The sequence below is a fragment of the Harpia harpyja genome, chromosome 9 (genome assembly GCF_026419915.1).
Source record: "Harpia harpyja isolate bHarHar1 chromosome 9, bHarHar1 primary haplotype, whole genome shotgun sequence".
NCBI lineage: Eukaryota > Metazoa > Chordata > Aves > Accipitriformes > Accipitridae > Harpia > Harpia harpyja.
The window spans coordinates 43,081,550-43,093,852 of NC_068948.1; the positions used below are offsets into that span (position 1 = coordinate 43,081,550).

Genomic DNA, 12,303 nt, shown 5'->3' on the forward strand with positions numbered 1-12,303 from the left:
TGCTCTTGGGACTCCCTCTTTTTGTCTTGACGTTTTTGACCCCTGTGGCTAAACACGGCGAAAGACATCATTCCTCAAAATTAACAAACCTTGAACTTCTAACCTCAAATGTTGGTTAACTGCAGCCTGGACCAGCAAGTTAAAAAGTTCCCTGGGAGAGAGCCTTGACCACTAAGCTAAACAGTTTTCTAGTAAAGTGATCTGCTTCTTTGACTATGTTTAAAGAATTGAAACAAATATTTATTTAAGGGGGGGGAGACTGGGGAGAAACACAATTCACCCAGCCAAAAAGCCTTTGTTAAAGTACAGTTCTGATCATCATAGATTATTTCCACACCCTATTAAAAATGAACTTGGGGAGTTTCTGAAACTCCTAAGTGCTATTTTCCACGCGCTCTTCCTACATCCAGTGCTCGGGTAGTTGACCTGTTTTGTGTCTGCCAACCAGTGGGGATTGCCTGGGGGTGGCACCTCCGTTTCTGCCCCTCTGGAGACCCCAAATCCCCCTTTTCCCCCCATCCTTTGCATCACCACACCCCTGGCTCCCTGTCCCCTCAGTCCCTCACAACCTGCCTCAGCCCAGACCTGCCGCCCTCACCCTCAGTGGGGGGGGGGTGAGACAAGATGGCGGCACCTCTGTCCCGCCAGAAGCACGGCCGGGAGGTGTGTGTGGAGGGGGCAAAGTCGGTGCAGGAGGGGCCTGGCTGTGAGACCTTTCTCCTTGCGGCGTGACTCCCCCGTGTGTGCGATGGTGGTTTGCCTGTGATGGCCTGCCGCAGGCCCCCGGCGGGTGCCCTCCCGCAGGCCATCACAGGCCGCGATCCGTGTGAGGGCGCCGCCGCTGGCGAGGCGGGCGCGGGGCCGGCGCAGCGGGGCGGCTTTGTGCGCGGCGCTAATCCGGGCGGCAGCTGCTATTGGCGGCCGCGTTGCCGTGGCGACGGCCCCGCCGGCGGCCGCCTTTGTTGGGGCCCGGCGCGGCCCAGCCGGGAAGGGCCCGGCGCGGCGGTGGAGGGCGGGAGTGGGGGGGGGTGTCGGTTCGCCTCGCCTCCACAATAGAAGCCCGCCGGGGGGCTGCAACTTACGCCTGGTTGTGGCTGCGGAGTCGGTGCAGGCCTGGCTTGCTCCCTGCCTGGGGCTGGTCTTTGGTGGGAGCCGGCCATGGTACCTCCTCAGCGGTCAGCGCTTGGTGCGAGGGTCTGCGCGAGTGTGCGGGTAGTGCTGGGTTTTAGGGAGCCCTACGAGCTGAGGCAGCTGGTCCCCAGCCCCTCGCCTAGCTGCAGGGGTGGTGGCAAGAGCTAGGGGGGATCTGGGGCAGAGCCGGCGGGAGGCTGGACACCCTGGGCAGGGTGCTGGAAATGGCCGCTCCCCGTGGATGCAGGTGAGGCCTTTCTCCTGGCTCTGCGGTGCACTCCGGTCTGCAGCCTGTCCTGCAGGCATTTGTAGGCTCCAGCACTACCTCTGCACCCGCTCTGGGTTGCCGGGCCCTGCTTTACCTCATGGCACTGGCAGTGTGCTGTCTGAGACCACCCAACTCATCTCACCTGTTGCCTTGGAAGGAGACAAGAAGATGCTCATGTGCAGGTTTTGCTGGCAATAAAAAACACCGTTTGTAGCCATACACAGAGTTGAGGCCCTAGGGTTGAGTGGGGTGAGGCTATTTCACGTTATGTGTATATACACTTAGGTATCTTAGATGTAGTTCATGACTGGAATCAGCTTTCAAACAGAGTACGTGTGTTATTGTAAATATGTCTTTTGCAAGATGAGTCCATTTTGGGGTGCTGGGTAGACACCTGATCTCAAAGCACCAGCAGAAACATAGAAAAAAGCTTAGCTGAAGGAAGGCTGCAGAGTACAGTTTGGGAAGAACTGTACGGAGTACAGTTTGGGAAGAAGTGGTTGCATGTCTCCTGGCTCTGAGTGCTCCAGCACCGCGGGAGAGCCCAGCCGTTGCCCAGGACGTTGCTGTGAGGTGGTTTTGTGTGTGGATGTGTGCTGGGCTCTGCCGCTTGCAGCTGCTCCCGCTTTCCAGGCTCTGTGAAGAAGAGGTTGTTGCTGGGGCTTGTCGGACAGAGTAAGTCAGGAGCTGGGCTGTGCTTGTCCCTGCTGGTTTTTTCTCTCCCGTGCCCATCTCTTGTCATGATGGGTCGGTCTGTGGGCTCCAGCTACCTGAGTTGAAGTCCTCGGGAGTGGCACGACCACAGAGTGCCGTTGACACAGCTTTCTCCCAGTGTTTAGTGGGGAGGAGGACAGCTTTGTGCCCAGCCTTTTTGTGAACTGGATGGAGGAATGGATCTAGCTTAAAAAATGAAGAAAAACAGACAGTAAAACCTCTTGAAATATTTTTAAGCCATGTCAGGTTTCCCCCCAGCATGTCACAGTTGTGCTGGCACCGTGAAGGGAAATGGTGCAGGCACAGGAGCGAGCGGCGATGGGGAATGGCAGCGTGATGAGCTGCTGTCAGGCCCCAGCTCTGTGGCAGTGTCTTGGGAAGCTGCTAAGGAGTTGCTTTGGCTCTGTGTGAAGTCTTACATCCCCCGTGGCTCTGACTGGATGCCTGGCACGTTTCTCAGGTGTCCATTGACTTGGCCGAGGGAGGCTGAGCCGGGATGGGAAGAGCGCGGGAGGAGCGGGAGCCAGGTTGTCTGTCGTCACCTCTCGCTCGTGTGGGCTGGACATGTTGGAAAAGCCCAAGGGCATCAAAGATGATCTCTCTCTGCTCATGATGGCACTGGAAGCGTTAGCAAGGGCTCCTTCCATCCTCGTGGCACTGAGGTAGAGCTGGCTGTCCCAGTTTGTCCTTGGGGGGGCTGAGGCTAGGAGCCCTCTCCCTTCCCTGACGTGGGTTTTGAGCTCTCCACGAGCGAAGCCAGTGGCTGCCTGCGCCAGGGTATGGGCAGCGCTCTGCCCGCAGCGGTGGGCTGTTCTGGAGAAGGCAGCCACGCAGATGCTTCCCAGGGATGAGGCAAGGGAGTAATCCTTGTGCGGAGTTGGGGGCGTGCGGGGCTGGCTGCTCGGGGAGCGGCTGTCTCACATGGAGGAGGAGGAGGAGGAGGAGGAGGAGGAGGAGGAGGGCCGGGGCAGCTGCTGGCCGGAGACTGCTGCCGCCTCCCCTGAGCACTTGCACGTCCAGTTTCATAATCGGATTAAGGCAGTGGTATTAGAGAGGAGGGATGGGTCAGTGGGACAGGTTTACACTGGGGCTTACACGGAGGGGATTGAAGTGTATTTTTTAACCCTGCTCGGCCTGACCTGCGGAGCGGTGCAGATGCGTCTCTGCAAGGCAGCACCCAGCGGGAAGATGGAGGGGGGGGAAAAGTGGCACCAGGCGGTGATGTGCTCGCCGGGGAGGAGAGCAGCCCCAGGCCGGCTGGGGGATGGGATCCGGCCGCCCCTCCCCCCGGGAAGGCAGCCCTGCTCAGGCCTTGCAGTAAATTTGCTCTAATTACAGCCTCCAGCAGTGGGAAACCTCACTTAGAGGAAAGGCTCCTCTGGGGTGGGGGCGGGGGCGCTTCCCAGCTTTCCCAGGCAGGCTCTGTTGTCTGAGGCCTCCGCTTCCCCTGTCGCTGGGAGGCCCCTTATTCCTCTCCCCTCTCCAGCTTTGCTTCTCTCCCCCCCCCTTTAATTCTCCTCTCCTTTGAGGCCGGGATTTGGGAACAATGCCTTCCCTGCTCCTTGCCCCCCGGCTGGAGCCGCAGGCAAACAATCGGGGTCGCTTGCTGCCAGGGGCCGGGCCGAGGGGGCTCAGCTCGGCAGCACCTGCCCCAGGCTGGTGGGGGGAACCGTGCTGGTTGTGGCTTGGGGAAGGAAGGGCCTGGTGTGGTAGCTGATGTGTCTGTACACCCTGTTTCCTCCTTGGGGATAGGTCTCATCTCGATCCCCTCAGGTTTGGGGAGGCCTGGGAAGCTCTGCACAAATGTGTCAGAGGATGCTCGTGGCAACAGCAATAATCTGACCGGCGCCCTTCTCTTTGCAGGTGGACGATGCAATGCTGATGTTCGACAAGACAACCAACCGGCACCGAGGTGAGAGCGGTCTTCTGGCCGTAGGACAGGGAACTGCGGAGGGTTTGCCTCCTGCCTTGCCTAGGGAGGGGTTAGTATCCCAGCAGCAGGGGACGCGGGTCGCAGCTGCTCTTTATCTTGCCTCCAGTCGCCCCATCCTTTTGCATCTGCATCCTTTACCAGCGTCCCTTGCAGCACAGAGAGCTTTTGTCCAGTGCGTTTCCTGTGCTGTAAACTCGCCGAGTTGCAGATATGTGAGAGGAGACGGCCCCCTCCCCTGCCCGCTTACCTCCGTGGCTCCAGCCCGCAGTGTGTGTCTTACCTTGTCCTGAGTAATCTGAGCTCCGGGAAAGCTGACACGAGAGCCTGAAGAGTGCCTGCTTCTTGCCCCTTCCTCGGCCTGGAGCCCGCTTGTGCTCCCAGGTCACCTTTTCTTACCCAAGTCTTGCTGGTGGAGTCTGGTTACAGGATGGGAGCAAGGCTGTAATATTTGCGCTATCTGGACCCAGTCCACCCATGGGCGTTCCTGCCTCCCGATTTCCCAGTGAGTCTTCAGACCGACTATCCAGTGGTGTGGCAGGGCTCGACACTAGCATTGAACCAGCTCGGAGATTTATTGGCAACAACTTAACCTGCAAACTTAGCTTCGGCATCTTTCAAATCAGGGCCAGTAACAGCCCTGTGCTTGGCCACTCTCATGTCCGTGTGTTGTTTGAAGCACTTCCAAGCACCTCTGCCCCCGGATCAGTGAGGGAACGCTCCCTTCTGCTCTCGCTACACTGTGTGCCCTTCAGGTTTTTGCTTTTTTCTAGAGCCATTAAATCTACTCTGATTGCCTGGCCTTGAATGTTGTTCCAGCTTTATCTTAAAAGGGAAGAAGTGTTAACCCCTGTTCCTCCATGGGTGCCTCCTAGTCACTAGTCCAATTAAAGAGTTGTTGGGGGTTTTGGAAGGAGCAGGGAGAGCTGCCAGCCACTATGTCGGAAGCGTGGACTTCTGCCCAGGGTGCAGTAGGCCTGGTGGGGGTCTGATGGGGCTCAGGACTGGTTTTGGCATCAGGGTTTTGTTCTTGAACTCCCGAGCCCCTCCGCTTGTGGGTGTTGAGGTGAATGGTGCGTAACTACCTGGGCACAGACAGATGGAGGAGTTTATGGAGAGAGACTTTTCTGGCAGCATGGAGGAAAAAGTGGGGTTCTGGGCAGCAGATCCCCATCTGTTTCTAAAAGTTATTTTAAAGCACCGTGGAATTGGCTAGTTCTGTAAAGCAGAAAGCTCTGCTTAATCCCAGCTTGCTTGTAAGGCAAGCTTAAAGACATCCTCCCACCTGCCTCAGTTTTCCGGAAGCGACTGCAGTCAGCTGAGAGGAGTTTAGTCTGCCCACCCGAGCTGGTCTTTGCCAGAACTGTCAGCAGAGGGGTTGGTGAGAGAAAGGAGGTGTGAGCGTGGGCCAGGGGCCAGGAACACGCTGTCCTGTCTTACCCCAGATACTAACCTTACTTTGGTGAAACTTTGCAAATCGCTTTGCTTGTGTCTATCTGTCTTGTTCTGTACAACTGCATTGCTGATACTTGCCTGCTTATACAAGGCCTTAATGACCGGTGACTGCTGAGGAAACGAGCAGGGTGTTATTGCTGGTGGAGTGTGTTTAGCGAGGATGGTGATGTCCTGGCAAGCAGCTGTTCATTTCTCCACTGACTCTCTTTGTGTGAGCGTCTGCCGGGATCCTCCCCAGCTTTGTCAGCCATGTGGTTTGCCTTGCAAACGGCAAAGTTTAAAAAAAAAACCCAAACTTGATTTTGAGAGCAGTTGAGTTCAGAGAGGTTGGGAAGTACAGGATGAGGAGGAAAGGGCAATCTATAAGGGGATGGTCCTGTTCTTCTTGTGCATAAAAGCAGGATTTGCTGGAGACGGAAGATGAGTGACAGCTGTTTTAGAAAGGGCTGATTGTACCGTCCTTCTCTTCTCCTGCCACTAAAAGGATGTGGGTAGCGGGTGCAAACTGCACAGAGCTCTGACCTGCTCAAGGAGTTTTGCCTTTTCTTCAGGGTTTGGGTTTGTCACATTTGAAAGTGAAGACATTGTGGAAAAAGTGTGTGAAATCCACTTCCATGAGATCAACAACAAAATGGTGAGTGTCTGGGGCAGAACCTGGGGGAGAAGGGACAGAGGTATAGGATACAGTGGGGCAGTGGAACAGGGGCAGGGTGTAAGGCGCTTGGGTCCCAACACACTTTTGTCTTTTGTGGTGAATTGGGTTGAATCTTTTCCCCAAAATCACAGCAGCCAGTCTGGGAAAGAAGCTCACAGTGTGGAGCACAATACTGAATTTTCAAGGAGAAGAGCTAACTGTAATGAGGAATTGTGCAGTACTTGGAGGTTTTGAAGCTACGTGAAACCTCTTGGTGGCCTGGGAGGGGGCAGGTTTAACCTTTATTCAGAAATGAGGAAAATTAGGGTTCGAGGCCCTGGTGCAGGGCCAGGCAGAGCATTGAGGGCAGCTCCAGGAGGAGAAAAGCAGTGTTTGAGCTCTCCATTGCCTGTGGTGGCTGCAGAGCAAGACGGAAGGCTGGCAGTGTGGAGGCCAGAGGCAGGGACGCTAGGGAAGGACAGCGGAATGGGCTGTCGGCGGTGGCCAGGGCTGAGGAATGCCGTCACGGCAGGCAGTCCTGCCTGGTCTGCAGCCCAGCCGCTGCCTCTGTGTGCTCTGTGGCAGTGCCCTGTGCCCGTGGCAGCCGAGCCTAATCCTTACTTTCTTGTGACAGGTGGAGTGTAAAAAAGCTCAGCCGAAGGAGGTGATGTCCCCAACGGGCTCGGCGCGAGGGCGGTCCCGAGTCATGCCTTACGGGATGGATGCCTTCATGCTCGGGATCGGCATGCTGGGTAAGCCCAAGGACAGATCTCCTCCCCAGCTCCCGGTCGTGCCAGGCAGCAGCTTAGAGGTTTTATTCAGAGAGCGGGCAGGGCGGCCAAGGGCAGCTCTCCCTGATGCAAGGCCGGGGACGCTGTGGGGGGTTGCTGGGACCTGTTCGCGATCACAACTTGCCCTCTGGTGGCACCTAGAAAAACTGCAAACTTGTCACTGCTGCCCTGTGACAGCCGGAGCTGGCCGGGCACAGCCATGTGCTGGGCAGCTCTGGCCCTCTGCAGCTCTGTTAACGGTCCCACGGTGCCATAGCATATAGACTATAATTCTTTAATGCCTCTCGGGGAATGGAATGTAACTACATAGCTGAACCGAGTGTGGAGTGATCTGTGCCCAGGCATCTTCCTCCCATACTTGAACAGGCTTTCTGATGAATCAGTTGATTAAAGAACCCCTGAGCTTTCACTTGAAACAGTGGTCCATATAGATGTCCTTACTGCCATTTAAAGACTGTAAAAATGCCCTTAAAGTTCTAGTTAAGCTTTGTCTCACTTTGTTTCCTCCATCTCAGGGACAGCAAGTATCTGGTATTGCAAGGAAAACTATACACTTAGCGTGGGACTGTCTTGTAAGGAGGAATTGGTGACAAGCAGGCTGGATTTCATGTCTTACCAATGATTCTAAGGCAAATGTGTTCAGATAAAAGATTAAACAAAAAAGTCCTTTGTAGCTTCTACTTCCAGGTCTACAAACCCTTGTGCCTAGATCTGAGAGTCAAGCATGATGCTTCCAGTACGGTTGCTGTTCCTGGCTTCTCTTGCTCCCCACACTCGTTCTAGCCGGGCTTGAGCTGACCCAAGAGCACACTGTTTGCTCAGGATCATCGCTGGTGTTGCTGGGCAGGGTGTACTCAGCCTGGCTCTCCTTGCTAAGCCTGCCAAGTAGCAGTTAGTCACTGAACAAAACCCCAAAAAGGGCATTTTTTCCCCAATGTTTTCTCTTGACTTATGGAAGGAAAATAAATCTGCAGCCTGTGGTTTTGGGTTTTGCGTTTTCTAAGCCATCTGAATTTTAAAGCAGCAAGGCTCAAGCTGAGTCACTGAGAAATCCACGTACTCATGTCTTGGGAGATCTCAAATCAAATATTCATCTCTGAGTCAATGCCCTGCGTTCTCACAGGCTTGTGCTGTATAGGTGGTCAGCTTCCTGGGGAACGGCAGGAATTGTCCTGCCTGGTGCCAGGAAGAAGCACTCTGCCTGCATTCGCCAGCACTTCTAGTGCAAAAGTGACTCAGAGCTATTCAGCCATTCAAATGCCCCCACCTCCCTGATCTCCTCCTATTTGTAAATCTAGCTGATGCATCAGAAAGCCTTAGTCTGCAGAACTATGAGTTTCTGAGAAGGAAATGTCCATGTCCTTACATGTTTGGAGTGAGGAAAAAATTAAATGGGCCTGCTAAAACTCTTCTGCAGATTTGCATGCGTTGTGCACTCGGCCCGGCAATTTCCTGGGGTTTCTGCTATTAGCCCTATTCGAGCGTTTTAACACTAATGGTCATGCTGCTCATGAGCAGCCAGGCGCTAAGGACATCGACCCTGTGAGCTTGCAGTAACGGAGCCCTTTTCTCTTCCCCCAGGTTATCCAGGCTTCCAAGCTGCCACCTACGCGAGTCGAAGTTACACTGGCATTGCACCTGGCTACACTTACCAGTTCCCTGGTGAGTGGTGCTCCCTGCTCATTTTTTTGGTCTGCCTTCAGGTAACGGGAGTCCCTGGCATGATCCGTGACCCAGGTTCTGCCCCTTTCCCCTGTTTGGTCTTTCTTTAAATTGGAGACGGATGTGGAAGGGGGAGGGGAGAAGCCCTGGAATAGGTGGGAACAGCCTGTCCTTCATTAGGATTATCCTCACACTCCAGTGGCAGGAAAAGCCCAAGGCTGCTCTGACGCCCTTTATGTTAGCCTCCTCTGTAGGGCTGCTGCTGTGACACAGAAGGGCCCCTGCAGCTCTGCCTGTCTCGCTGCCTTTGTGTCTGTCTGTCTCTCTTTACCAGAGTTGCCACCGCTCTGAAAGTAGTACGGAATTTTAAAACATGGCTTTCCATGGTCCAGGGAACTCCTAGGCACCCGAAACGCAGGCGCCTGCAATGCTACAGTTGTGTTCTGAACAGTGCCTGGACCACTCACAGACTCCAGAAAGCATCTGCTGGGGTGGTGGGCTGCAGATCCCCCGCAAACTGGGTGGTTTCAAGCTCTCAATCCCGCCATGTGCTCAGAACATGGATTCTGCGATCAATGGCTGGAACCTGCTGTGCCGCAGCTGCTCAGAGCTTTCTGGGGCCTCTTCTCCCTCCCATTCTCTGCGAGGCAGGGGGACGAGGCAGAGCACATTCAGGGAAAATACTGTCTTGCTATTTTCTAGAGAAGTGGCAACTCTGAGCATCCCTTCCTTATTCCATCCCTCAGTGTTGATGGTTTATATATGAAGTCTTGATGTTAGGGGCTGGGAATGGGAAGTTTCCTCTTTGCCTGAGGGGAGCCCAGGCTGACTGTGGCTGAAAGTTGCTGTTGCCTCCTACCTGTCTGGAAGCTATCCCTGAATCCAGTTTATGGGTCTCAGTCATAGTGGCTTCAAGTGCCTCATTGTAAACCCATGCCCAGATGAGTGTGGGACGTACTGAGCACCCACTGGCATGGCAGCCGAGAGGTCAGATTGGATGGGTTGCCAAGCGGTGCTCCAGGGCTGACCTGAGGCTGCGCAGTGAAGCTTGCACTTGCCCTGCCTTGGCCAGATTTATTCTAAGGATAAATGGATCCTTTCAGTCTCCAGGGCAGGAGTCCAGCACCTTTCAGCACCAGTTATAAATTAGTTTAAAGAAGACACTGGTCTGGTCGCAGTCTGGCTGCAGGCTGCTCCCCCAGCAGACCCCGGCTGCCGTCTCTCTGTGGGGTCTGCCTCGAGGCATTTGACGAGTTCCTAAGCTGTCTTGCATTTCGTTTTTAGAGTTCCGTGTAGAGCGGACCCCTCTCCCGAGTGCCCCCGTCCTCCCTGAGCTCACAGGTCAGTCCTGCTCATTTCCTAAACTCACAAGCTGGAAGGGGAGAAGGGGGCTTTGGGCTGTTCCAGTGGTGTTGCTGCTCCACAGCCAGGTGCAGTTAGACTGGAAACGTTCCTTATTTCCTCTTCCATCTGTACGAGCTCCATCCAAAGCTGGGGCTGGAAAGATGGAGAGGCAATCAGAGCCATGTGTATTGCCTCTGAGAAGGGCAATGCGGGTCATACGAAATGAAGGCATGTAATCCTTAGATGGCGTTTCCTGCTGCTTGCCTTGTTTTTAGCTCCTCGCCCCAGGCTGGGTGTAAACCAGATATGGAAAACTGCAGAGAGCAGGGTGACTTCTCAAAGGTCTACAAATGACCTTAACCTGAGCTGCTGCAAGGACTTGGAGTGCTGGGAGGAGGGAGAGGGTGTGGGGACACTCCTGGTTACTCTAATCCCGTTCCCCTGTGCAGGAGGGGCTGCAGGGAATGCTTTCCCTGCTCTGGGTGGTGCAGCCTCCCAGCTACTCCAACACGGAATTTCCGGGCAGAAGCGAGTGTGGTGGAACTCTACAGTAAAGTCCTGCAGTGTTTGTAGGGAACTGTGGAATGGAGTGGGGGCAGAGGACCGTTCTCCAGAGACTAGCCCTGGCTCAGTGTCCTCACAGTGCAAATACCCTCTGGATCCTCAGCCCCTGGGTTTCGTGCAGTGTGTTCTCTCTAAGTGATGCTCCTTCTGTCTACTCTCCCTTCCATGGCCATGTTTTCCCCAGCTCTGTTGTGTCCATGGTTTTTGTCATAGAAAAGCAGCTTTGTGTAGCACCCTGCTTCCCATGTGCCATCTCATTTCTGTGGTGTTCCTCCTTTCCAGCGCTTCCTTGCCTCCACCTGTTTCAGGGTTTGAATGTCTCTGCAATGGGGGTGTGGAAAAGCTTCCTGAGAAGCTCTCCTGGATTTATCAGTACCAACAGGCTTGAAAGGGGCTTTCTGTAGCACAGAACCATGTCAATCCTCAGGGAATCGCAGTTCCTGAGGATGCCGAGGTTGGCAGCCACCAATGAACAAATTGCCCTGAGGAAGGTAGGGGAGACCAAATCCTAGCTCCCTCTTAATAAAACCCTTCCCTGACACCATGTATGCAACTGCATAAGCACCTGACCCCCACCTCTGAGCCTTTTGATTGCCAAGCAAAGGAGATGTGGGTCAGGTTGTTTATTTACATGTGTGTTTTTCAGCAAAACCCATAAAATTTGTAAATGTTGGTCACTTGGCAAAAGTGCTTTTCCCTCCAAGGCCCACCCCCGGCTGCACTCTGCCTTTTCCTAGTGGAGGTGAATCTCCCAGGGCCTGGCTGTCACCGGCGGCTGGGGTGCACCAGGGCTCTGTACAACAAGAAGTTATTAATGCTGCTGTCCTGGCTGGGTGCCATGTTAGCTTACAGTCCTGAGTGTCTCGCTGAAGTACCAGCTGGGGATCGTGGCATTCTTCCCTTGCCATTACGCTTACCTACTGTTAAATAGTCACTGTGCAGCCTCTTGGCTAGGCCAAGAGCTGCGATTCCCACGTATAGGCTGGAGTTGGTCCCGCGAAGGGCAGGGCCCCCTTCGTTCCTACAAAGGCCCAGCGAGCTGTGCAGTGCTCGAGGGCCCTTGTGCCTTCAAGTGGATGCGTGCGCGTAAATGGGCTGCGCTTTATGGGCTTGGCAAGTGGAACTGAGATGAGGGGATGGCACAAGCAGGGATGATTGCTCCAGCATGCAGGGAGCTAACATGCAGGTGCTTTGTTATCGCAACACAAACCTGGTGTCTCAGTAGATAGACTGCAGAGGCAAGAAGGGTTTTTCCTGGAAAAAGAACTGGAGTCTTTTTCAGAAGACCTGGCCTCCTTTCTCAGTAAAACCACATTCATTCAGCAGTGTGTTAGGGACTTGAAGCAATGATAGGGCAGGAGGGTGACTGCCAGCAGCCTTTCCTCCCTGAAACAGCATCTTTGGGGGTGATGCAAAGCAGCAACATGCTCACATTGGCCCAGGGCCTGTAATGAGCGCCTAACCCAGATATAAGCCTCATATGACGTTTGCTTGAAACAGGCTGGTGCCTGCTATTAAATATTCCCTTATAAGCTAGTCTGGGTTTCAGCCTTAACGTGATTGATTTGTTCTGACCTCTTTTTATGGTGCTCTAAACAGAATCACAGTGAATTTCACATTCAAGCATGAAATGCTGACCCAGTCATTTTAAGGGCAAAGACAAACATACTGGCTAGATGCCTCCTGCCCCGAGGGCTGGATGCCTGTGGCAGTAGAGTTGGGAATTAGAACTGCTACATATAAATTAAGACTCACTGGTTTAATTAAGCCATTTCTAGTTCCTGCTCCCTAGGTATATGTTTCCTCCTCT

The 12,303-nt window shown here is 54.2% G+C and overlaps 1 protein-coding gene across 9 annotated transcripts in view; it reads left to right on the forward strand.

The window, feature by feature from the left end:
* MSI1 (musashi RNA binding protein 1) overlaps positions 1-12,303 on the forward strand; it is a 59,949-nt gene that overhangs the window by 42,882 nt on the left and 4,764 nt on the right. For 7 of the 9 annotated variants that reach the window (XM_052796125.1, XM_052796124.1, XM_052796118.1 and 4 more), the window contains 5 exons: positions 3,977-4,025; positions 6,050-6,132; positions 6,767-6,884; positions 8,505-8,585; positions 9,870-9,926. In XM_052796125.1, the coding sequence (XP_052652085.1) occupies positions 3,977-4,025; positions 6,050-6,132; positions 6,767-6,884; positions 8,505-8,585; positions 9,870-9,926 (388 nt within the window). The remainder of the gene's footprint in view (positions 1-3,976; positions 4,026-6,049; positions 6,133-6,766; positions 6,885-8,504; positions 8,586-9,869; positions 9,927-12,303) is intronic. The other 2 variants (XM_052796120.1, XM_052796123.1) reach the window with 1 other exon arrangement.